At 34.6% G+C, this 27,735-nt stretch overlaps 1 protein-coding gene across 4 annotated transcripts in view; it reads left to right on the top strand.

Moving 5' to 3' along the window:
• Positions 1-26,421, top strand: part of Ptpn12 (protein tyrosine phosphatase non-receptor type 12) — a 79,972-nt gene extending 53,551 nt beyond the window's left edge. For 2 of the 4 annotated variants that reach the window (XM_074064900.1, XM_074064899.1), the window contains 9 exons: positions 1,260-1,337; positions 1,438-1,536; positions 5,220-5,305; positions 14,319-15,301; positions 20,502-20,579; positions 21,588-21,655; positions 22,454-22,484; positions 24,782-24,889; positions 25,567-26,421. In XM_074064900.1, coding sequence (XP_073921001.1) covers positions 1,260-1,337; positions 1,438-1,536; positions 5,220-5,305; positions 14,319-15,301; positions 20,502-20,579; positions 21,588-21,655; positions 22,454-22,484; positions 24,782-24,889; positions 25,567-25,628 — 1,593 coding nt within the window. In that variant the 3' untranslated portion in view covers positions 25,629-26,421. Of the gene's footprint in view, positions 1-1,259; positions 1,338-1,437; positions 1,537-5,219; positions 5,306-14,318; positions 15,302-16,954; positions 20,471-20,501; positions 20,580-21,587; positions 21,656-22,453; positions 22,485-24,781; positions 24,890-25,566 lie in introns of those variants that run through there. The other 2 variants (XM_074064901.1, XM_074064902.1) reach the window with 2 other exon arrangements.
• Positions 26,422-27,735: the final 1,314 nt, after the last annotated feature.

The raw sequence follows: 27,735 nt of genomic DNA, 5'->3' as shown, positions 1-27,735 counted from the left end.
TAGTTATGAATGCTGACTGGCTAAAAACTGTTCAGATTAAAATTCCTTACTAGCTCTATGATCTCAGTTCATTATTAATTTTTATTACTGTTGTTGTTATTGTTTCTACCACTACCATTTCCAGTAAACTGTGTTTGATACTATGGAGGATATAAGGATAAGATATAGTCCTTATTGTATTGTAGATTTGAAAAGATAAGTTTCTTGTTTCTGTGTTCTTTTGGTGCATTCATAATGTGCTCATTTTCTATGCAGTAGGGACAAGTTTTTAATCTTTCATACCATTGTAGTTTGTTTGAATGTCAATCTGTGTCTTAAATACAATAAAGTAAATACCGTGTTTAGTTCCTTTTTTCCTCCCTCTGAATTTTTTTCTGTGCCATCTTACCATTTTTAAATTTTTAGTTCTCAAAAACTATAATCATTTCCTATAAGTAAAAAATTTAACTTAAATTTCTATCGTTTTAACATAAAAATCAAAAATTAAAACTGGAATGGAAAGAAGCATTTAAGTGATTGCCAGGAAACAAAATTTCAAGTTTCTTCAGAAGATTCAAATGCTTGAAACATTTCAAAAGTTGAATATTGTGATCATAGTCCCCATTTGATTGAATTTGACCTAACATAAATATCATCTTTGGCCTTGGATATGACTTGGTATAGAAATTATGTTTTCTAAAGACTCTGAAGCTATAAACCTTGGGAATTGAGCCTGCAGGATCAATATTATTCCCTAGCTCTTTTAGCTGTCTAGGAGACCCTAACCTGTAGAGTAAGTTCAAACTCTTCAAACTCTTCTCTTCTTTGAAAACTTTTCTCCTTTTAGTTTTAGGCTTGTCCACGTTAGCTCTGTTATCCAAATAAACTATACATTCATTCTCTATGCCTGTATGTATTTCCATCACTTTTTATGGATTAACCTTCTTATAATATCCAATTTAATGGTCAACTCCACCCACCAGAATTTGTCACAATCTCTTTATTCCCGTTACACTGTAACATGCTTTGACCAAGTATTTGTTTGTTCACACATCTGGGTCTGCAGCTTGACTATGAAGATCAGGATTAGCTTTGTATCCACAATGCCATGCACAGTGTCTGATAGGTGTTAGGTAGTGCTTAGGAAATGCTTGCAGTTACCCAATATCTATTTAAGGTCTATATGGGAAAAATTAAGGAGTAGTTGTACTGTGAGTTGTCCAACGTTTACATATATGTAATATACATAATATATTACAATATTAAATTCTTTGTTTTAGAAAATACCAGAGGAATTTAATGTATTTAACTTAATACAAGAAATGAGAACACAAAGGCATTCTGCAGTACAAACAAAGGTATAGTTGTTTGTTTCATTTTATGAACTATAGTTTTATAAATGTTTTCTTGTGTTTTTAAAGTGTGTTTTCCCTTGTTTATGATTTACCTCCCTAATAGGAGCAATATGAGCTTGTTCATAGAGCTATCGCCCAACTGTTTGAAAAGCAGTTACAACTATACGAAGTTCACGGAGCCCAGAAAACTGCTGATGGAGTGGTGAGTATTCTTGGCCCATTAATTTTTGACAAACTTTTACTTTTTACCAAGACGTAATATTTAGCATTTAATTGTTGTCATGTGTTTTATTTAAAGTGAAACTTTCTGTTCACTTTTCTGTGTATTTCCCATGACAGTTACTATTTTTACCTTAGATTTTATTCATTTCATCCTTCCTGTTTGTGTCTATAATTAATGACTCCAATACAAATTAAATAATAACCTAAATAAATGTAATGGAAAGAAGCTCTTATATCAAAAGTCATAAAAGTTTAAGATACATTTTAAAAAATTTTACTGATATAGCTAGGTGCTAGTGGCTCACTTAGGAGGCTTCAAAATTGGGAGGATCGTGGTTCTAGGCCAGTCCAGGCAAATAGTTTGTGAAACGCTCATCTCGTAAATAACCAGAGCAAAATGGACTGGAGATGTGGCTCAAGTGGTAGAGCACCTGCTTTGCAAGTGGGAAGCCCTGAGTGCAAAAATTCCAGTCCCACCAGGAAAAAAAAAAAATATTTTTTGAGTGCTCTCTCTCTCTCTCTCTCCTCTTCTATCCCTATCTAATTCATTGTAAATTAATTCTACTTAAATTTTATTTTCCTACTGGCATGATAGTATAAAGTTTTGCAGTTATTTATGGAGACTACATACTTTTTTGTTTTTACTTTATTTTTTTGAGACAAGGTGTCACTATTAGCCCAGCTTGACTTGGAACTATCAATACTCCTGGCACAGTTGCTTGAGTGCTGGAATTACAGGAGTATACCACTATCCCTAGCTTAATAAATGCTTTTTAACTAAGCAGAATTATAGGGCCACCAATCAGTCCCTTTTTGGCATGTTATAGTTCAATGTCATTATAGCCCTAAAAGAGCTTCATGAATATTTAAACTTTTGACCTGACAAAAATTCTGTATTTTCTTCGTGTTCTCATTTCTACCTCTGTTTCTCTTAACTAGTTTTCTTGTTTCTCTTCTACGTACAATCACCTCATCCCTAAATGTACAGCGCTATTTAGGAGGTCGAAATTCTTCTTTTTACATCTTTAGCATTGAACCCATGATAGCTATCACAGGATAAACCAAATATAAAGAAATGAGCTGGAAAATTTATGACCATTGTTTTCCTTTTTCCCTATGAAATGGTTCTGTAGAATATTTGTTTTCAGTTTCTTGGTTTTCTAAATGAGAGATTTGTTACCAAATGCTGATCTCAATATATTAAAGTAATCTTATACTGATCCATGAGTTTTAGGAATTCTGTGTATTTCCTTTATTAGTCAAGTAACAATTTCAGGTATTAAAGATTTTATATATATATATATATATATAAAATTTCTTTCTTACTTTTTCATTAACATAAGAGTCACTGTACAACTAGGCCATAGAATCTTATAGGACAGCTTTCATATATGCAATCAACTATGGATCTGAATGCTGTTGTACAGCAAATGACTGTGTAATAGCAATGGATGACTTGATTACAAATGGAAAGGGTAATGGATAGTATGGAAAGGATAATGGATAGTAGAAAAGATATATTATCATTCTAGGTAAGTTTTTTATATTTTTCTCCTAAGAAATCTTGTTTTCTGGAACTTTTAAATACAGGTGACTTTTTTTCATTGGATGTCTTTATATGATTGGTAATCTTAAGCCCCAGTTAGAGAAAAATGTGGACTCTAAAGAATTGGAGAAAAGCATCTTTGGTATAGTTGAGTAAAATGATTTGAGATATGCGCATACCATTCTAAACTATGCTATTTCTCTGACAACTTAATTCAGAGGTAAAAGTTTTTTTTAAATGTTGCATTCCTGAATTCTGTAGAAATTTTAGTTTGAAATACTAATTGGTAGTATAAGAGCATACAGTAAATGATACTCATTACAGCTCTTGACTCCCTAGAGAGGAGATCTGGAGAAAATTTATTCTGAAAGCCTATATATATGTCATACTGATTCAGGATTTAGAAACATGTCAATAAGCCATCATCTGTAAGGTGTGCATGCATGTGTTTTTATCCTTTATGTAAAAGACACCATTATCAACACAGTCAACACCAGGATTTTCAACTGTAGAATATTTGGGTAATAACCATAGTTTGTATTACGGTCCTTCTGTACATTTTAGATTGAATTCTGAACACTTTTACCTCAATTACAATAATGTTCTTTATTTTTAAAGCACCCTATTTGAATGTTTTATTTTGCTCTGTAAATCTGTAGGTAATAAAAACAGGTCAGAAGATGGAAAAGTATAACAAACATTACTATGAGTTTGATATTATAGTCATTTGGCCGCAAAACCTAAGTTGACATGGCATGAGGCTATTTATGTTGTACTAAAAAATTACCAGTTTATATTAGAAACAGTTCAATAAAAGCAGTTTCACCTTGGTTATTTATCCTACTTAATGTGCACCTTACAGGTGTTTGATACAAAAACTAATGAGTGTTACGAGAATATTATGTAGTTAATGGAAATCAGTAATATGTTAGAGGAGCTTTATGATGCGGAGTTTATAAATTCTGATGGTCTTAGAACCTAAAACTGGTGACCCACAGTCACCAGTCTAGGGTGGTAATATTTTATACCTATTGTTTAGATATAGTAATTAATAGTCTTCTTCTTTTATTCTCAAGAAATCCTTGATCCAGTCAGGGAAATGAGGAAAAAAAAAATCCTTGATCCATAAATTATATGATCACCCTACCATTAACACATATCCCTCAACTGATGCCTCAACTCATATGGTAGGCGGCTTTTAATTAAGGATGAAAGTTTCTAATCTTATGATGTAAAACTGTTGTTCTGATCATATGGATATGTAAAATGCTCTCCTAATCCTTCACCCATTATATATCAGGAGACAGTGCACACTAAAAATTGCTCGAAAGTTAAGATCTCTATTTTCTTATGTTGAATTGACTTTGGATTATCAATGTGTTAATGAGTCATTTGTCCTGGTGACCCATAAAACCATGAATATCCTGGATGGGCTCTCCCTGTCATTTTGGATTCCATATAATTAGTAATATAAGGTCTATATCCCTAAAGGAATAGGCACTTCACATGGCGACAGAGGCACAGGGTGTGGCAGGAAATGTTTCAAATGAATCATAAGCCAGACACGGTGGCTCAACACTTAAAATGCCAATACTTGGAAGGCAGAAATCTTCAGTTTGAGGCCAGCCTGAGCTACATAGAGACCCTGACTCAAAACTAAAATAAAATAAATCATAGAACCAGTGTTACTAAGTACCAGGGAGTCATAGTAGTGTCCAAAAAAGATTGGGAAAGGTGCAGGTTATAAACTTTATTGTGTTGCCTTTTTCCCTTTCTGCACATAAAAAGTTTCTAGTAGTAGTGATTGCTAGGAAAAAAAAAAAAGCTAACTTCTTTGATATTTATTTTCTTGAAAACCTGTTTTTTTACAGAAGTATTGGAAATGTGTTGACTTGCTGAGGTACACAGTTGATCTTCCAGTAATTGTTGGTAGGGTGTTTGTTAATAGAAATCTGAAGTTTGGTCCTTCAGATTAAAATACAGGGCTAGAATTTAACCATTTTGTTACTTTCCAAAATTATTGTTTTACAGTCAAATCAGAAACAACCTTGTTGAACATGAGGAAGTAAAATTATTTTTTCTTCAAAGTTTAGTGAAGCATTGTTTTCCCTTGGCAGAATGAAATTACCACTGAAAATATGGTCAGCTCCATAGATACCGAAAAACAAGATTCTCCTCCTCCAAAGCCACCAAGGACCCGCAGGTATTGTAGAACCTTTTCTTTGAGGGGATTCTTTTATTTTATTGACTATTTATTAAACGGACAAGTTCTGATTTTTTTTTTTTTTTTTTTTTGAGTATTGGGGGTTGAACAGAGTCTCCAGCTTGGTGCTCTACTACTTGATACACACAGTGCCAGCCCCAAGTTTTGAATATTTCTAAGTTCTATAACTGTTACTCTTTTGTTTAGGATGTAACACATACATGATGATAGATTTGTTACTAGTGTACTAAAATTTTATTTTGTTAAAAATGTTAGTACACTGTAGCAGAGCACAGTGATACAATCATGAATTGAATATAGCTTATGTTTTGGTGCATGTTAAAATTAAAATTTTCGATATTCTGAAGATTTCCAGTTTCTTGTAATGACTTGCCCAAAATGGCAGGCATGTTGAGGAAAGTTACGTGAAGTTTAATGACATTATTAGTAAAGATAGCCTTATTTCTCTATTTTTTTCTTACTTTCATACCAACCTCATTCATAACAGTTAACTTCACATGTATTTTTATCTCTTTTCTTCCACTCTCTTCTTTTTCAGGATAACTGCTAGATTAGTTATGTGGTAGTATGGAAGGAATATAGACAGAGTCAGAAGTACTCAGTCATTTAGTTCTGGAGTTGTAAGTCCCTTATTTAATCCTTGGATTTTTTTTTTTTAATTATTGTTGTCTTAAGTATTGTCCTAAAGATTAAATAAAACTATTATAATACTTTATAGCATCTTATTTTAAACATAAATTTGTCCAAACTGATTAACTGTTGCCTTAAAGTAGGATTGTTTTATACAGAGTTCAGCAGTTCTTTTCCTGTTAAAAGTTTGGTGGAAATAGAAGAAAGGTTATTGAGGTGTTTAAGGCTAGGTCTTGGCATTGAGTTGCTGATAATCAAAAGATTGCCCTAATGAGAACAACCCTCTTTCCAAAAGAAATAGCCTACAGCTTCCCTTAATAACTGAAGATTTGGTCAGAATCCTGTACTCTTCACAAGCAGTTTGTCTCACATTTTGGCCATACAAGCTTCTAGCTGTGTTTGAAGGAATCTCCTAAATATGGAAAGAGACCTGTACACTCTGGAATAAAGAAGTTTTTTACATTGGGAAGTCTCATTTCAAATATTAACTTCAGTATTTACCAACTGAATGAACTTGTTAAAGCTGTTCCTCTGAAAATTCTTTATCTTACTATTTGAGGTACATTATCACTTTTCACTTTTCAGTGTTAACATTTAGCAATATTATATTGAAGCGTGTAGCACATGCCTGGCCTGTAATGGATTTCAATGTATAATTATTATAGTCTTTAATAATTTCTTTGCATGCTTCTTAAAGAAATCAGGAAGCCTATATAGTGAGGTTAAGTGTCAGCATTTAATTGCCCGAGATACTAACTGTTGGCCAGCAAAACTTCCCATTAGTTCTTTCCAGTTTCATTTCCACCTTGATAAATACATTTTAGCATTTTGGCTTCTTGTGAGGAGGCCAAAGAGGCCAGTTGAAACACCTACAAACTGTTTTCTAACTTAGAGTCCTAGGTATTAAGGAAGCTAAGTAATATCTTTTATTTTATGAGATTAAGCCCGTGTAGAAATATTCCAAGTGTATACTGGTTTTTTGGCTATACTGGTGTTTGAACTCATGGCCTTGTGTTTGCTAAATTGGTGCTCTACCACTTGAGTCATGCCTCCAGCCCTTATGCTGTAGAAATTTTTCAAATAGGGTCTTGTATTCCTGTCTGGTCCAGCCTAGACCACAATCCTATTTATGCTTCCTGCCTTGCTGGGATGACAGGTGCATCCCCCACACCCAGCCTTTTTATTTGAGACGGAGTTTGGGGAACTTTTTACCTGGGCTTGGCCTCAAATCCTCCCCATGTCCACCTCACAAGTACCTGGGATAACAGGCATGAGCCATCACATTCAGCTGTACTTTTTATCTATATGTTTTCTCCCTCTTAACAACATGTAATAATAACATGTTCCCAATACTGCAAGGAAAAAAATAAAAAGAAGTCTAAATTGTAAACCTTTCTCTATCCTGTTTCAACAGTTGACTTTTGTTAAGTAATTTTAAAAATAGTAATAAAGTTTTTATTGGATGTACATGCACAAAGTTATATATGGGTGATTTTTGTTACTAATTTTTGACCCTAAACTCTTGGAATTGTGGTATCAGCTGAGCAGTGAAGTAGGCTCTTTGTTTGTTTGCTTTTTATTTGCTTATATTAGTTGTACAGGGGGGATACATTGTGACTTTACATATATGCTTGCAATATATCATAATTAGACTCAACTCCTCTATCATTCTCTCTCATACCTCCCTCTGAGAAAAATTTCAATAAGTTTTATTGTCTACCATATTCGCCTTCCTTGCCTTCTCCATTTAACACCGCCTCCCATAACTACCCACAGACAAGACCTGTTTTACCTTCCTGTCCTGCATGTTTTTAAAATACATATTGATTGTTCAAGGGGGTTTTGCCTTGGTATTTCAGTCATGTATATATCATGCTTTAATCAAATTAACCCCCCACCACTGCTTACTCATTCTCTATTATACTGCTCCCTTATTATTGAACAGTTTACAGTGCATTACATTATACTATCTTCGTGTACAGGTACATTGTGTATTAATATTACTCGCTCTCTGTCATCCTCTCTTCCTCTCCTGACTCCTGGTAGTCCACTCAGACAGATCTCCTAATACAGTCATGTTGTAATGAAGTAGACTTTTATTCTTGGCCAAGAATAGGAGAACTGGTAGGTAAATTTTCATATCAACTTACTAACCCTTTAGGGTCAGCAGATTATAGTTATAGGGCAATAGAAAAAGGATGGGAGATCTGGTTGAGGGGTACATACATAATCCCAGTGCTCTGAAGGCTGAGGCAGGAAGCTCTAGTTCAAAGCCAATTTGGGCTACATAATTAGTTTCAAGCCAGCCTGGACTACATAGACCCTATCTCATAAAAAGGGAGGAGGGTAGGCTAATAAAGGGAGGAATACTTGTGTCTTTTCTGGGAACGGGTGAGAGGTTTTTTTAGGAATTCTGATGCCATCTCTCTTTACTCATTTTGTGGTTCTTTTGTGTCATCTTCATGGCTATTGTTAACTGTCAGGGCACTGCGGTGGTGTCACTTAGCATGCACATGAAATTAGAGGCTGTCTTTTGGTTACTTTGGTAGCCATCTTAGATACAACTGATTTTGGTTAGCTAACTAAAGAGGAAATTCTAGTCTATAAGGCATCCTGTTTTCAAAAACAAACAAGATAGGGTGGGGTAGAAATTTAACTAGGCCACACAGAGTAACAATTTTATATTACATGCATAGATCGTCTTTTTTTCTTCATTATTCAGTGGAGTAAATGCCACAATTTCATTGTGGTCCAGAAAGACCACAGAAGACTTTGTGGCTTCAAAATTCAGATTAGTGTTAGACCTAAATTACTGCAACAGACCTGAAAGTAAAATCACAAAATCAAAAGACTGATAAAAAGTAAAAGCAGCATAATTTATTAGTGTGACTATAGTATCAGATTTATTAGATATTTTAAGTACATGTTACTGAAGAAAATTTAGAGAGGAAGGCTTATGTTTGTTGATTAGATGTAATCACTTCCATGGCTGGGGTATGGCTCAAGCAGTAGAGCCCTTGCCTAGTAGGCAGGAAGACCCTGAGTTGAAACCCCTATTACCGCAAAAAGAAAACAAGTATGACCCTGATTAAATCATTTATGCTTCTGGTTTATAAATACTTTAAATCTCATTGTAATTGAATAGCAGATTTCACTGTCTGTTTTTTAACTCATATTTTGTTAAACTTAACAGAAAACAGAATTCTCTCTAATTTATTTACTAACCACCAGTATGTGTGAAATGTACCCAATTAGCTGTTTCTATAAACTGCCACAGATTTAACTCCAAGAAATAAAAGAGTGCATGGCTTCGTAAATTTTCTTAATCTACTTAATATTTCAGGGACAGTGACAGTTACACTTCACATTCTTTTCGCTTGCACCAATTTCATGGTTTTGGGAAGAAAACAAATTGTGGTTGTGCTTTAGGCATTTTGATCTCTAGGCTAGAGATAAAGGTTTATTGATGGTTCATTATATAACTGATAATACATGATTGGGGCATCCATCATTTAATTTCTGGGTATAGACTAAAGAACAAACTAGGAAAGAGTGATGTTATAGAGGCCATGAACAAGAGAGGTTTTGTTTTGTTTCATTTTGCAGTGCTTGGGGGAATGAGCTTAGGGCCTCCTATATACTAGGTGTACTCTGCTACTAAGCCTACTCATAACCCCAATATTTTTTTCCTTTTTTTTTTTTTCGGTGCTGGGGACCGAACTCAGGGCCTTACACTTGCCAGGCAAGCGCTCTTCCACTGAGCTAAATCCCCAACCCCCATAACCCCAATAGAGGCAAAAATACTCCCTGTTGTCTAGGAGAATGAACTGGACTTTCAAACCTATTCTGTCTGAGAATGAGGGCATTGGTGGTGTTAAAACAAGGAGTTACAATTTGTTCAAATTGAAGCATTTGAAACTGCATCATTTAGGGAATTCTCAGATAGCATAGAATGTGGTGGAAGGTTGGTGACTCAGGACCATGAGAAAAATGCAAGTAGAAAATTAGGAGATGGGAGAAAAACATACCTCACATGCATAAAACAAGTATTACTCTTTTAAAAATAATTTAGCAATAATTTATTTTAGTGTAACAAGATAAAGTAGGAGGAAGTGGAAGGGAGAAAAAGAAACATTTCCTGCTCCCCTCAATGGAAATAGGAGTAAAGGCTTACAAGTATATCTCAGTCTTCCTGTTTTTTTGTAGAATTTTTTCATAGTTTGGGCTTAGGGTTGTGGTTCAAATAGTAGAGTGCCTGTCTAGCAGGTGCGAGGCCCTGAATTCAACCCCCATAACCACTAAAAAAAAAAAAACAAAACAAAATTCATTTTTGAATTGTTATTTTCCTTTTGTTTGTTTAAAGATAATTATGTTAAACACTAACAAGATGCCTTATGGTTGTTAATTTATAGGAAAGATGGGGGCGGGGGAGAAATGACCCAAACAATGTATGCACATGTGAATAAATGAATAAAAAAAAAGATAGTGGCAAGGTATCTGGATAAAAGAAGAGCTAGTACCACTTAAATAGAAAGTAGAACTTTACGTAAAAACGTTTTAACTTGCATTAATGTAAAAAGTTAAGAGTTCTTGGTTGGAAAATGTAAATGTAATTTAGATTTTAAGTGATATTTAAAATATCATTTCTTTTCAGATTTGATGTAATTCTCATCAAAATGCCAGAAAGATCTGTATTTCTGAAATCATGTTAAATATAATCTTAAAGTTCATCTGGATTTCTCTCTTTTTTTTTTTCTCTCGGTAGTACTGGAGTTTGAACTCAGGGCCTCACACTTACTAGGCAGGCATTCTACCACTTGAGCCTCTCCGCCAACCCTTCATCTGGATTTCTAAAGAAGCAAAACTACCAAAGCAAACATAGAAAGAAAATAGTGAGAAGAGGGAACCAACCCTTTTATAAATTGTAAAACTCTAATACTTAAAATACTCTCTTACTGGGCTGGCGGGGTGGCTCAAGCAGTAAGAGTAAGTGTGAAGTCCTGAGTTTAAACCCCAGTGCTGCCAAAAAAAAAAAAAAAGACCACTCTTACTAATAAAAAGAAATACATTTACCAACTGATGGTTGGTAACAACTAGGGAATAGGCATGTCTAATTAGGAGTATGTTTAATATATACTAAATAATAGGAATATTGGAAAGACTTACTTATAAAGTCATATTATACTATTAACCATTTGGGGAGAAAATGTGTTTTACGTCTTTATTTCACATCAAAACCAAAATAAGCGTCAAATGATTAAACAAATAGAAAATACCAAAAAAAAAAAAAAACCATTGAAAGCATAATTTAACATTTGACCAATTTATAGAAGTGGCCAGATGCTGGTGGCTTGCGCCTGTAAAACTAGCTGCATGGGAGGATTGAATTCAGGCCAGCCCAAGCAAAAAAATAAAAAGTTAAGGAGACCCCCCTAATCAATGGAAGAAATCTGGGTGTGGTGGCTCATACCTGTCATCCCAGGATCATGGTCTAGTCCACCCTGAGCAAAAAGTGAGGCCCTATCTTAAAAATAAGCAGAGCTAAAAGTTCTGGAGGCATGGTTTAGCAGTAGAGCGCCTGCCTAGCAAGCATGAAGACCTGAATTCAAACCCAGTAATACCAAAAGGAGGGGGACAATCAAGCTTGTAGGTGTGGCTATAATAGAAGGGATAAAGGAAATCACAAAGGACAGTAGTGATTCATTTGAGCACTTAATACTTTTAAAGTTTTAATTATTCATTCCACATAGGCATCTTTTAAACTTAATAAGGATAGATTTTAGCACAATGAAGGGTTTATGTACATGGTCTTACTATAGGTCTCTATTTTCTATGCTTTCTGTGTTTTAATCCTTTTCTTTCCAATTGTTGGGTTATTTTTACTGTTAAAAACATCTTTGATCTGAAATGTAATTTTAAAAGTTTTTTGGGGGGGTGGTGAGACTGGGGTTTGAACTCAGGGCTTTGTGCTTACAAACCAGGTGCTCTACCTACCACCTGAGCCACACTTCCAGTTCATTTTGGTCTGGTTATTTTGGAGATAGAGATTTGAGAACTATTTGCCCAGATTGGCCTTAAACCGAGATCCTCCCAACCTTAGCTTCTCAAGTCACTAGTATTACAGGCCACCAGTGAGTCACTGTTACCCAGCTTAAAAGGTACTGATAGAGGTCAAAAAAGGATGAGTACAGGTGGAAGCATCTTTTTCAGTTCCAAATTGTAAATAGCATATAAGATAGAACATTTTTAGTTTAAAAGTAATTATTAACATTGATAAAACATCTGCTATTTATGCTGTTACATCTTCCTTTTTCTTAGTTGGCCATGTCATCTCTATTCATTCTGCAAGTAGTTGATTATAAGTGAAAAATGGTAAGTGACATAGTGAGCTCAGTGATTTTACAGTAAACATGGTCACATGGCTTTTGATAGTTTTAAAACTGAGTCCCAAAAAAGTTGACTAGCCTTTTTTGTGTTCAGCTAAGAACACAATTTGTGTGTGTGTGTGTGTGTGTGTGTGTGTGTGTGTGTGTGTGTGGTACTGGCTCTGTCTGAAAAAAAAAATTATAAACAAAAACATAAATAGAGTAAAAGATAGAAAATAGGATAGGAAAGGTAAAAGTAGAGAACTAATATTCTGAAAGGAGACTAGAGGAGAAGAAATTAGCAAAGAAATAAGTAAAGCTTCTAGAGCCGGGTGCTGGTAGTTCACGCCTGTAATCCTAGCTACTCAGGAGGCAGAGATAAGGAGGAGCAAAGTTCGGAGCCAGCCAGGCAAATAATTTGCGAGACCCTATCTCAAAAATGCCCACCACAGGGCTGGGATGTAGCTCGGTGGTACAGCGCTTGCCTAGCATGAGTGAGGCCCTGGGTTCAATCCCAGCACCAAAAAAGAAAAAAAAGACAAAAAAAAAAAAAAAATGCCCACCACAAAAAAGGGCTGGTAGAGTGGCTCAAAAATAAGGCCCTATGTTCAAAAGTACTGCCAAAAAAAGAAAACACCTCTAGAAGTAAAGGACATGAATTTTTCTTAAAGAAAATATACAGCAAATTTCCAGTATACTACATTAAAAATAGAGCTTTAATACAATAGAATTTTTAAAAATTACATCATGAGTCTGTAGAATGTCAATAATAAAAATAAAATCTAAAAATACAGAGAGAGAGAAAGGAACCTTCACAGTTAAAGAAATAAGAATCAGGGCTGGCAGAGTGGCTCAAACAGTAGAGTGCCTACCTAGCAAGCACCAGGCCCTGAGTTCAAACTCCAGTACCACCTACTCTGCACAGAAAAAAGAAATAAGAACCAGAATTGCAAAATTCTTGAGGAAAGCTGTTTGCAATCTAGAATTCTGTAACTGAAAAATTCATCAGTATCTGGGATATGATATAATACTATAATATATTCCTCATGTATTTAAGCTCTCAAGAAGTTTGCATTCAGCCTATTATAATAGTGCATACCTGTAATCCCAGCACTTGGGAGACTGAGGCTGGAGGATTGTGAATTCAAGCCCAGCTTGGGCTACATAGTGAGACCACATCTCAAAAAACAAAGCAAATCAAAATAAAAACAGTAACAACAAATGAAGTTTCCCTTCTATATATAGTGCTTGAGAACCATCTAGAGAATGTAGCCGACCAAAACAGGGAATATATTTAGAAAGTTCAAAATAAAGTCTGGGAAACAGGAGAATCTGAAGCTGAGACTCTATGGTGTCCTAGGGAGCCAGTTGTTGAACCTGGATCAAGAGAACAAAGACATCTAAGATGTCTGTGGAATTGATACTACCTGGTGTGCTTGACCTGAGAGGAGGTATACAAATCTGCAGGAAATAACTGAGTTACTGATGTTACCAAAGAGAACTAAGCCATGTGAACCCAAAGGTTATTGTTAGGGTAAAAAGAAGTTATCCCAAAAAAATGGTGTCGTAAGTATGAATAATATCCATAGTCATAAGATGTAGTTAACAAAAAATTATAAATATATATATCTTGGGAAGAAGTCAGTACAAAATGTGTGAAACAAAAAGACTTAAGAAATAGCAGTGTAAACATTTTGAAATACTGAGGTTAATCTTAGAAGAAGCTGTGAAAAAAGTTAAAAGTAGTTGCTGCTGACTAGTAGATTCTGGTAGAAGTGAACTACTGGTTTTCATTACCAGTCTTGTGTTAATAACTTTTTAAAGTAGAATATATGTATTACCTTGATAAACATTAAATTTTCTTAATCTGACATACTTTTTTATTTATAACTATTCTCATGGCTTTTAATGTAACAGTTTTAGCTATAATTGTCATGTATCAACTTAATTTTAAAAGGATAGACATTCTTAAAATACCCTTTATTAATGTTTTTCAGTTGCCTTGTAGAAGGGGATGCTAAGGAAGAAATACTGCAGCCACCTGAACCTCATCCAGTTCCACCCATCTTGACACCTTCTCCCCCATCAGCTTTCCCAACAGTCACTACTGTGTGGCAGGACAATGACAGATACCACCCAAAGCCAGTGTTGCACGTGGTCTCATCAGAACAACATTCAACAGACCTCAACAGAAACTATAATAAATCAACAGACCTTCCAGGGAAAAGTGATACAACTATTGAACAGATAGATAAAAAATTGGAGCGAAATTTAAGTTTTGAGATTAAGAAGGTCCCTCTCCAAGAGGGACCAAAGAGTTTTGATGGGAACACACTCTTGAATAGGGGACATGCAATTAAAATTAAATCTGCTTCATCTTGTATAACTGATAAAATCTCTAAGCCACAAGAATTAAGTTCAGGGGATATAAAAGTAGATGATATTTCTCAGAATTCTTGTGTGGACTGCAGTACAACACAGTCAAACAAAGCTCCTGTTACTTTACCAGAAGAATCACAGAAGAATTCGGACCCACCTCCAAGGCCAGACCGCTTACCTCTTGATAAGAAAGGACATGTAACATGGTCATTTCATGGACCCGAGCACACCACACCCATATCTGATTCATCCGAAAGCAAATCCTCAGATGTCCACTCTCAAACTATAAAAACTGGGAATTTAACACCAAACCCTGCTGTGGAAGTTGAAACCCATGATCTTGTGGATCATCCTAACAGTTCACCTCTATTCAGAGCACCTCTTAGCTTTACTAATCCTCTTCACTCTGATGACTCAGACTCAGACTCAGATGAAAGGAACTCTAATGGTGCTGTAACCAAGAATAAAACTAGTATTTCGACAGCAAGTGCTACAGTTTCTGCTGCCACAAGTACTGAAAGCATTTCTACTAGGAAAGTATTGCCAATGTCCATTGCTAGACATGATATGGCAGGAACAATATATTCAGGTGCTGAAAAAGGTAATACAGTTTCTAATACTTAAATATTTTTACCATGTGCTATTCACTGTTCTAAGCACATTAGCTATGTTTGTAATATTTTATTCCATTCCATACTCCAAAACCTACAACAAAGTTTAGTTTTTTAGACAGCTTTTTAGATCATTTTTATTTTGTTACCTCAGTTTGATCACTGTACTAGTGAGTTTCATTTTTCCAAAATATTTTAATTGTTGTAACTAGAAAATTACGTTTTCTTCTGTATTTCAGCTCTTAGTGTTTTGCATAAGTCAGAAATTTATCTGACTAATTAGAAATAATTTGGGGAAGATAAAATCATTTATAGTAACAGTGACAAATACTATAGAATGTCTTAGTTGGTTGTTGAATTTCACTCATGTTTCTCATAAATATTTAGTCATCTCACTTACTTTAAAAAAAAAAACTGTTGACAAATGCTTGCAGATAAAGTTGCTCTCAACCCTGAGTTTAATCCAGGAGCAATATTGGAAACTACTAAGCAGTTAAAATTTACTACTGAACAGGATATGTACATACCCAGTTACTAAAACTATGATTTAATTAATGATTCTTCTTTAAGCCTTCCAAGATAATTTAGAATTTACTTCAAAGTAATGCATGCTCCTTAGTTCCCAAGATATGTTATTGACTATTTCTATTTTATTTTGTATTTTTGAGATCGGGTCTCCCTTATGATAGTCCGGGCTGGTCTGGGACTCCTGATCCTCCTGCCTCAGCTTCCCTAGTGCTGGAAATATAGGGTGTGCACCACCATTGCCTAGTGTATTATTAGTTCTTAAAACTCCTTGATCTATAAATTATCATGGCTGCCTTCTTAAGAAGACCATCAAGTTGAGAAGCAGACATTATAAAAATGAGAGCTATTTATTGATATATTGATTACCAGTGGTCTATTTAGCTGTCAGTGAGCTTTGGTACTGACTCACACAGACTGATATTTATAATGTGCAGACAAAATCAGTACAGCAAACTTGAAAAATGACTTTCTTTTTCTAACCCAGTGTAATACCATCTATACTGTGGTACTTTTTGTTTTCCCTAATCATACATGCTGTTTTTTGTCTTGAGATGATCTGGTAAGAGTAGATGAGCATCTAAGCTAGTTTTTAAGTTACAGAATTCTATTTCTTGATTCTCCCATTACTTATTTGAAGGCTGTGTTCAGAGATATTGGTTGCCATAACAAGTATTACTTTACCAGTTTGCCATAATTTTAAAGTGTTAGTATCTTTTCTTCCTCAACTTTTGAGTTTCAAATACAACTGCCACCCTACACCTGTACAAGAGAATATGTAGGCAAGAAATTTTAATTTTGGCATTTTTCTTGAACTGTTAACCTGGAAATAGAGTTTGGTGAGGACAGTAAGAATACTTGAAATGATACACTATTAAAAGTTACTGGCATGAATAGTCCTGCGATAGCAGAAAGAGTTCCTTTAAAATAACAAATACTGTACAGGGATAATTGAAAAGGATCCTGCTGTAGACTAACTCACCTCAGTTCTTTCAGTTTTATTTGTGTTTCAAAACAAAGATAAATCTGCTTCTTTTTACCTTACTCTAACTATACCTTTTAAAATGTTCATTGCTACAACCTAACTTCAGGTAGTCCTTTTGTTTTTTTTGATACAGGGTCTTGCTATGTGCCCGAGGGGCTAGCTTAGATCAATTCTCCTGTGTCTGCCTCTCAAGTGCTGGAATTACAAGCATGCATCATCACATGCCCGGCACAAGTAGGCCTATTTTTAATTGTTACTAATTATTTACCATGCAGATTACTTTATATCATCTTATAGGTGATTATTTATTTTTAGTAACTTGCTTTGTAGAACCATTCACACAGAATTAGGGATTTTTTTTCTCCTAAAATTTATTAGTGAATTAGCTCAATAGTTTTGTACTGATACCTAAAACAACCTTTTGTATAAGTTACTGCCTGACAAAAGTTCCTGTTTTGTTTTCTTTTGTTTATTTGTTTTGGTGCTTGACATTGAACCTAAGACCTCATGTATGCTAAGCATGTGCTATGAATTCTCATCTCAGCCTGGCCTCATACCTCCTGAAAAATGTCTCAGAGTTGGCTAGAATAGACCCCGTACAGTGTATGATTCGCAAAAGGCCTCTGTAAAATGTGTGTTCTCTGGTTGTATTATCTCTAAAAAAGGTTTGTAATGTAAGAAAGGTGATCTCTAGACATCCAGAAAGAAAAATATAGTTGAGAACCAAGGGGCACAATTAGAAAATAAATATTTTTGATTTAATTTTATTTTTTATTTATCGTACATTAATAATATGGCAGAATTTCACTGTAGTAATTCTGTACATATGTACAGTATACCTTAAATAAGTTCACTCCCTCCATTGTATTCCCATTCCCCTTCTTCTTCCCTCCCCCCTCACCCCCCTTTCAAACTTTGTTTGGTGGGTTTCATCATGCTGTCTTCATGTATCATACTTCCATCTTCTTCATCCCTTAGTATTGTTTCCTTCCCCCTCCCCTCCTCCCACTAATCTCCCCCTATAGTCTCCCATATACATTCATTATTATTATGTTATCATCATCATCATTTTAGGGCGAGGTTCCGCAAATGTCAAGAACACGTGCTATTTGGCCCTTTGAGCTTGGTTTATCTTGCTCAGCATGATGATCTCTAGTTCCATTCATTTGCTTGCAAATGACATAATTTCATTTTTCTTTATGGCTGAGAAATATTACATAGTATATGTACACCATATTTTCTTTATATATCGGTTGTTGGGCACCTTGACCGATTCCACAGTTTGGCTAATGTGAAGAGAGCTGCAATAACATGGATATGCAGGTCACTCTTTTGTATATTGATGTCTATTCCTTCAGATATATACCTGAGTTGTATGATGGGGTCAGTAAAGTAGGTCTATTTTTAGTTTTTTGAGACACCTCCATACTAATTTCCATAGTGGTTGCACTAGTTTACATTCCCACCAATAGTGTATAAGAGTTCTTTTTTTCCTCACATTATCTCTAGCATTTGTTGTTGTTTGTTTTCTTGATATTGGTCAATCTGGTGTGAGATGGAATCTTAGTGTAGTTTTGATTTTCATTTCCTTTATGACTAAGGATTTTGAACATTGCTTCATATATATTAACCATTTGTATTTCTTCTGAGAACTGTCTATTCAGTTCATTTGCCCATTTATTAATTGGGTTATTTGTTCTACTGCTTAGTTCTTTGGGCTCTTTGTATATTCCAGATATTGATCCCTTATCTGTTGTAGTTGGTGAAGATTTTTCTCCCATTTTATGAGTTGTCTTTTGATTCTGGTAACTATTTCTTTCGAAGTACAGAAAATAAAATTCTTTAAGAGTAAAAATTGTCATGAAAGAAGCGGCACAGAGTTTTAAAGATACGTGTTAAATATTTAGAAACATGTAGTACTGTACTTCCTTCTTTGTTCACTTAATTTATGAAATGGTACCAGAATGCCACATTATGTGCCCTTTCTTTAGAATAGCCATTCCTCACTGTGAGTTGTCAGTAACGAGGGCAAAGGGGTAAATATGCTTGTGTTCCATACTGTTCCTGCTGCCCTTCTGGACTGGGACTCTCTCAGCAGAACACAAAGACTTTATGTATCTTTAGCTAAGTAAGTGCAGGAGAGGCAAGAGCAATCACAAGCCTCAATGCGTGTTGAGAATTTACTTGATTTTTAATTTCTTTTTAATGTGTATCTTATCAGATGTGGTAAAACAGAATATCATGGCCAGACTGTTCATTTTTAAAGAAAACAATGGGTAAGACCAAGACAATTTGATATAGGAGCCTCACATTTCCTTATCCTAAGATTCCATACACATTGTTGTGTGCTCATATTTCTCTGCCCCCAGTGAAAACTCAAAACTCCATTCATTCATTTATTCCAAGTCATAATGGTGACCTATGCAGCTTACTTACTGAACTATCTTTTCCAAGAGCTAATTCGTTTTCACTGGTTAAAAAAAAAAAATTAAATGGTTTTAATCTTACCCTCCAAGTATAGTCATGTGACACTTTTCCAGAAGATTTTAGGCTGTGGGACACACTGGTTCAAGCCAGTAAATCCTCACTGCTCAGGAGGTGGAGATGGGAAGGACCATGGTTTGACACTAGCCCAAACAAAAAGTTCACAAGACTCTGTCTCAATCAATGACTGAGTGTGGTGATGTGCTTCTGTCATCCCAGCTGCACAGGAAAGCACTAATAGGAGGATCATGGTCCAAGCTGATCCTGGTATAAAGCAAGACCCTATCTCAAAAATAACCAATATATGGGCTGGTGGAATAGTTCAAGTAGTAGAGCACCAGCCTAGCAAGCATGAGGCCCTGAGTTCCAGTCCCCCCAGTACTGGGGGAAAAAGGACTAAAAATAACCAACATAAATGGAGCTAGTGACTGGGCACCAGTTGCTCCCTAGCTACTTGGGAGACTGAGATCAGGAGGATTGTGGTTCAAGACCAGCTTGGGCAAATAGTTTGTGAGACCCCCATCTCCAAATATGACTAGAGGTGTGGCTCAAGCAGTAGAGCATCTGCTTTGCAAGTGGAAAGCCCCGAGTTCAAACCCAGGTCCCACCCAAAAATGAAAAAAAGGTTTGACAGAGTGGCTCAAGAGGTAAACCACCTGCCTAGCAAGTTCAAGGCCCTGAGTCAACACCTTCTCCCCCGCCAAAAAATGTTTTAGGCAATAAGTGGACATTAAATTTTGAATAGCTTATTTTAATATACATTAGAAAAATGACCAGCACTATGAGGTTATTTTAGTCATTGGTGTTTAAAAGTATGACTGAAATACACAGTTAAGTTTAGAATGAGTAATACTTAATAAGTGAATAGGAAGGATGGTTCATAGTACAACAAAATAATGAAAAGAGTTAAGCAATTGAATCCAGTTTGGGAAACACTGTCTTAAGTCAAATGGCAAAAGCTGTCCTTTTAGGGTTCAGAGCATCAGAAAAGTTATAGGGAGTAATTTTTTTTTGTCTGGTAGCAATAGACTATGTTCTTTGCTTTATAATTCTTAATGAGTTGAATGAAAAAGGTTTTCAAAAACGAATTATTAGATACTTGGGACAAGGATATTTAGAATATCAAGAAAGTGCTCAGGTTTAATTTAGATGGAATTGTTAATTTTTAATTTTTAAATTTTATACATTTAATTTAGATGTTGATGTTAATGAAGATTCACCTCCTCCCCTACCTGAAAGAACTCCTGAATCTTTTGTATTAGCAAGTGAATATAGTGAGTGTCACTTCTTCTTTTACATTTACTTTATAGTCTAAAAATAAACTGGAAAACATGACTGATGTTAATCTAGTAACTTTTCTGCTGAATAATTAAAATAAAAAACTGGTTTAAATTTATGCTGATATGCTTCTAATTCATTTGGAAAATAATTTAAAATGGTAAGTTTTTACTTCCTAAGATTGCTGAAATGATTGCATTTATATTACATTCTAGAATTCAGTTAAATGCAATATAAATGTATTTGCAATTGGAGTCTTTTTCATTCATTAAAAGTAGCACTTATTGGGCTGGAGGTATGGCTTAAACAGTAGAGCACCTAACAAGTGTGAAGCCTTAAATTCAAACCTCAGTAGTGCCCCGCCCCCCAAAAAAAAGAAGTAGCACTTATTGGTGAGAACATTAATTACTTTACTTTTTAGTGAAAATAAATAAGTTGACATTGAAGCTGGATTTCACTAGAGTATCTATGAGAAATGGGAGAAAGTGATCTTATTTCAAAGCATTAATAATGTATTCTTTCCTACTACCTTCCTAAAGAAAGAGTACAGAGGCATCTTGAGTATGTTTACGGTGTCTCGTGGTGAGTGGAGATGCTCATTAGTCTAATGAGTTACATTGTCGATATATTAACAATTTTGACCAATTTTAAGAATGTTCAACAGTGAAGTGCAGTATACTTCAACTATCTTAAGTCTGCACATTATTCACAGATTACAATAAACAAATGATTTCATTTAGTTAAATTTTAAGGAGAGAAACTCAGAAATTTTCTTGAATTAATAGAAGCTATGAAAGTTTTATGAAAGCAGTAGTTTCTACAAATGTATAGGATCTGTTTTGTATGTAATTTTTTTCTTGGTGTTAGTAGGGAATTGATCCCAGGGCCTTGCACATGCTAGGCAGTTGCTCTACCATTGAGCTATGTACAGCCCTGTTTTGTTTGTACTTTAATGCAAAGAAACAGATGATGTGGTTTTAATTTTAAGATTCCATTTTTCTCAGATACCCCTATAAGATCTGAATGGAGTGACCTTCAAAGTCAGGAATGGTCTGAACAAAGAGAGTCTGAAGTGAGTCCTTTTGGGATTGGAATAGCTACAGCTAAATACTTTTGTTGATGTCAATTTATCTTACAGTTTGTTATAATAAGTGTCATCTTAAATTTACTTCACAATTTTTAGCCAGCATTACTTATGCTATGATTTCTGATAAAAAGTCTATAAAATACACCATATGAGTTTTTTTTAAAAAGGTAACCTGACCGTTATAAGGCCATTACTTCAGAGTATTACTTGGTCAGCCTGTTTTTGAAATTTGTAAATTATACTATGTTTTAAATTATTTCGGAGATATTAACAGGGCTTAATATTTTGGGGGGGGATCCTACTACTTTCTTAGATTTCATTCTCCCCTTTATAACACCACTGGTCACACAAGATTTCTTTCATATTCAGGAAATATGTCAGTAATCAAAGATTTTTAACAGTGGTTAATGCTACTTTTCATCAACACTAACATTTTCCCTGTATTATATCTCTAAAATAAAAAAACCCACCTACTTGGCACATAAAATCTTAATAGCCCATAATAATTATAATCAGTGATATCATAATTTGGTGACATTGGTAGATGGCAGATTGCAGCTGTTTTATTCCTTTGTGCAGTAGCTCCTGTTTTTCAGTTTTCATCCAGTATAAGACAGTAAAACATTATTTAATGCCTAATTGTGGAACATCATTTTTTCTCCTTTGACATTGAAAATTTTGATGGACCTTAATTTGTTGGGATATATAGCCATAATAGATTAAAACCATTATTTGCACATAAAGTGAATGTGTTGTAATAGTTATTAAATGTCTTCCTTATAGGGCTCGATAACCTCTGGAAATGAAAAATGTGGTAAGTTACTTGATGGTTTTTTTTTTTTTCTTTTGCCCTAGACTTTATAGGTTAATTTCTATAAAATGACATTTATCATGAGTTCTGCTATTTGGTTATTGATTTAGTATATATGAAAATATCTAGGACAACTTTTTTAGAATATGTGATACAGTTCTAAATTCATCAAACAGTTATTGATCTGATCTGGAAAGTCATGGGAACATTTATTATCGATAGTTAGAGGCTTATGGGAAATAAATTATTGATATTTGTTGTATTTTATTTTCTGTTGCTTATGAAAACACTTAGGGTTCGGTCAGTCACTTAGGGTTAGCTCAGTCAGTGACACAGCACATGTGTATCATGAGTGAGGCTCTAGATTCAATCTCCAGCACTAAAAAACAACAACAAACCACTTAGAAGTTAGATCCCCACTTGAATAAATTCCCCCCAGATTTACTTACATGATAGAATTAGGTCCATAAAAAACAAATGTTTTAGAAATCTTTCTAGGATATTTGTTCTTACTTCTGAATAAATATAAAAATTATGTGGTTCAAACCAGTGGTTATAATGCTGAGTTAGAAAATTTTTCAGCATACTAAACTAGTTCAAGTAATTTAATTTTTCTAAGTCAGTGACCATGTAAGGGACTTATCATACATCCCAGACTTTATAATTCCTTCAGTTCACCTAGCATCTCTGCTTCTATTCTCCAGTCTGCTTTAGCTCTTCTCTTTCATGATTACACCTTAGATCTTGGCCTAATAGGTGTATTCCAGGTCATAAACTCTGTTACTCTCTTTTCTGAGGCATCGTGTTATAATGAAAAGAGCTTAGCTTTCCAGCCAAGCTGACCTGGATTGCAATCCCATCTTCGCCATTTTACTGTGTGGCTTTGGGCAACTTACATAATCTTTCTGAGCTTCAGTATTCTTGTCTGCAAAATGGAGATGATAATAGTACTTGTCTTACAAGTTTGTTGTGAACATTTAACTATATACATAATACACATATATATACATATTCACACGTATATATATATATATATATATATATATATATATATATGATAGTATATCCATATATATTATATACTACAGTATATAATGTATATTATATAATACATTCAATATTAAATAATTAATTTAAGAAACATTGTGCCTGGCACGTGATAGCCACTTAGGAAGCTGAGGCCAGAGGATCAGGAGTTCAAAGCCAGAATGGGATAAGACCTTGCCTCGAAAAAGCAAAACAAAGAGGTGGGGGAAAAAAATAAAGAAAAATAAACTAACAAAAATCAAAGAAGGATATGTGGCAGAGGCCTTAAGAACTTTTGCTGACTTGAGTACAGAAAACATGTATTATTTGACTTAAATTCCATGTTTCCAGAAAGGTCCCTCACAGAATAATAAACCCAGTAGTTAATTTATTTTTTTAACTAATTTTATGCATTGGTAGTTAATTAAATGAATAAACTCTACAATTTAAGCAACAAAACTTGAAAAGAATTACTACTTTAAGGAGGCAAACAGTCCACTAATTAACCATGAACTTGTTTGTCATTGACTTCCATATAAAGACATTTCAGTTGTAGTTACTGCCTTTGAGCATAAGCACATAGCATACCTACTTTTCAGGGACTATAATAAATATGCTAAGATCTGTATTTATGAAAAAAATGAGAACTTAACGAGACCCTTCACACTGAAGAAGTATTCCATGTAGTCCTCAGGAACACCTAACATGAGCTGGGTGTACATACCTGTAATCCCAGCATTTGGGAAGCTGAGGCAGAGGATTGCAAATTTGAGGCCAGGCTGGATAGGCTGAGATAGTGAGACCCTATCTCAGAAAACCTCGACCAGCCTGGAGGCATGGCTCAAGTGCCAGTATGAAGCCCTGAGTTCAAATTCTAGTACTGCCAAAAAAAAAAACCCTAGACCTAAGGTGATGCTGCTGCTGATGATAATGGGACATTATGATTATGTAAATTAATGTGCAAGGGGTATTTTGGGAAGGTGATCAGCAGGAGGGGTGAGGGGCAAAGGAAAGGATACTGAGAGGTGAAGAGGATTAAAGTATGCTATATATAATTATATTAATAATATATAATAATAATCCACCTAACATGATTTCTTGTGCTCATTCCCCTTGAGTTTGTATTTATCAGGGCATCTAAAATTATGATTGTATCCATGAAATAAAACTTGCTTGTTTACTCATTGCCCACATTAAAACAACTAAAGTGTTCTGTGTGTAGTATAATGCTACAAATAATGGTAATTACTAAGGACTTTGTTTTGCATTTTTAGATCATCCAACAGGAGGTGTTCACACAGAGACTTGTATAGAATGTCCACCTACTTTCAGTGACAAGAAAGATCAGACAACAGAAAGTCCGACGGAAGCCACAGATATTGGTAATTTGTTCAATAAACAATTTTAAAACTGCAAACAGTTAATGCTGGCAAGTGTGAGAAAAGGTCATTATCTATTCTAAGATTTCCTTAAAGCAGTTTTATCAAACTTTGTAGTAGGACTTATTCACATGTTGAAATGTTACTTGCCAAGAATAAAACATGTATGGTCAAAGTCACTTGGAATTAATCATGATATAAGTGAATGAATTTACTCTGTTCCACACTGAGATTAAGAGCCAAAATATTTTTTTTTAATTGTAGTGTATAAGCAGATCTTTTGTGTTAGAAAGATTAAAATACCTTAGATATTTTTCTTTGTGATAGAACTGGTTTTATTTTAGCTTTTCGGGGGTTTGGTTTGGTTTGGTTTGGTCTTCTGGTTTTTTTGAGATGAGGCTGCACTGTGTTACCAAGCCTGGCTTTCTGGACTCAAGGGATTCTTTTGCCTTGGTCTCCTCAGTTGTAGGCACATGCCATTGTACCCAGGCATAGTAATTTTTAAAGAAGCAATTATTTTTAATTTCCCCAAAATTAATTTGTTTGTTTTGTATTTACAAAGTTTTGTTTGGTTTAAATTCTGAATTCTCTTACCTAAATACATGTGTTCTAAGATGTGGTTTTAGTATTGTAAAAGTGTCTATGAACACTGACCAGTTACCGTGGTGTTTTGACTATAGGTTTTGGTAATCGCTGTGGAAAACCCAAAGGACCAAGAGCTCCACCTTCAGAATGGACATGATTCAGGGAACTAAAAGACACTTTTAACTATACTGGAAAATGCAAGTGCCACCGAAAGCCAGATTTATAGTATTCCATCTTTAAAATGTGGGACTAACAGCAGTGTAGATTGTTACCTTAATATTTTTTTGCTGGGACCATCTACCTGCCTTATACTACATTTAGGAAAAGTATTACATATGGTTTATTTTGTAACTTCAAGTATTATTGCCTTAATGTCTTTTAACCCTGTTACACGCTGCTTGTAGACCTGTTAATACAGTAATACTTTTACGATAAATCGAGTTCAAGGACTACTCTTTTGCTGTTTTATCATGTATGCGTTATTTTGTATATGTACAGGGCAAGTAGGTATATAATTTGATAAAGTTGCAGTCATAAAATATTAACAGAAGATGTAAGAAATTTCTGCATGGTCTAAATCTTTGTGTACCTTATTTGTAAATTATTTGCCCTGAAGTTTTAGAAGATAGTTTCTGAATTTTAAAATTGCTGGATTCATGCAGCCAGCATTGCAGGTTATCAGATATCAAAGATTGTAATAATAATACATTTTGTAAATTGTAAGCAAAAAGCTATTTTTATATTATATACTGTCTAATTGTTCATCCTAATTGTTCTTGTTTTCATCTAGTCATGGAGATTCAGTAAGTGCCTTGGAACAATATTGAATTCTCTTAGCTTGTGTGTGTTACTTTAATATTTGAACTCAACTGGGATTAGAAGACTATTAAAATATGTGTTATGTTTCAGGATATTTGACCTGCCATTAAAAAAAAACAAAAACAAATTTACAGTGCCTACATATTATTGTGGTTTTTCATTCCTAAGAAAAAAGACTTAACTGTTCTTGCTGGCCTCAGCTTCTTTTTAAATTCTTTTTGAGTGGGGTTTAGTCTCTTAATTAAGGAACAGGGAGCTAGGCATGATTACAAATGTCTGTAGTCTAGCTACTCCATAGGCTGATCATAGGGAAGATCACTTGATTATTTGAGCCTACAAGTTTGAGACTAGCATGAGCAACATAAGGAGACCCAGTCTGAAGAAAAAGAGAAAAAAAATAGGGAGTATCTGCTGCAAAAAGCATGGCTCTGCCAACTCTAAATACTTATTCTTAAGTCAGCACTAGACATCCATATCATCATTATTAGCCTTCGGAGATCCTTATAGATACCCAGAGTTGAGGTTCGGAAGGAGGAATCCTTTTCCCATCCATAAATACCAAGGCTGAATTTTGACACTGTGGATTGGAACTGACAAACATCTGTATTTTCCCTGTGCATATAAAAGAATGAAGAAATTATGAAACTAAAACGAAATGAAGTGACTACCTGAGTAGAAGGTGGATTGTTGTGGGAGCAGAAAATAATATTATAATTTTATGTTAGCATTTTCCTAAAAACCTACTTGGTCTTCATGGTGATTGCTTAGAATATGAAAAAGATTTGCTGTATGTTTTAATTGTAAGGAAATAGTAGTGGCAACTTGATACTCACAAGACACAAATACTCCTATAACATCATTTTCCTAATAAAACATGCTAAAATAAAGCATAACTGAGAGAAAATTTCAACCCTTCACGTACTTGATGAGTAATGAAACCTGGTACTATAATCATTTGTAAAGAATTTGTCCTTTTTCAAACCCCAGTACCACCAACAAAAGATTTTGTTTTTGTAGGGAAGGTGTCTCTTAGAGTGCCTTCATTGAAATGTAACATGTATTCAGATGGATACAAAAATCATGTTAATCATAATATGAAAACGATGACTGCCAAGGTCAAATAGTAGAACAGTTACCAGCCACTGAGAAGCTTCCCCCTTCTGGCATCTGTTTATTTTCATATGTATAGCAGTTTATTTTTCATTGTTACAGAGTTTCATATTATATAAATTTACCACAATTTCTCCATTCCACTACTAATAGACATTGGTGTTTGGGAATATTATGAATTATTCTGTTAACACTTTTGTATGCATCTTTTGGAACACATGTACATATATCTGTTGAATATAAACTGTATAGTGGAATTTTCAAATTATAATGTATGCATATATATATTTCATTTTTAGGAGATACTGCAAACTTCTCCAAACTCGTTTCATTTG

The sequence above is a fragment of the Castor canadensis genome, chromosome 2 (assembly GCF_047511655.1).
Source record: "Castor canadensis chromosome 2, mCasCan1.hap1v2, whole genome shotgun sequence".
Classification (NCBI taxonomy): Eukaryota; Metazoa; Chordata; class Mammalia; order Rodentia; family Castoridae; genus Castor; species Castor canadensis.
The sequence above is the reverse complement of the archived record's forward strand: the minus strand, read 5'-3'. Positions and strand labels throughout refer to the sequence as shown.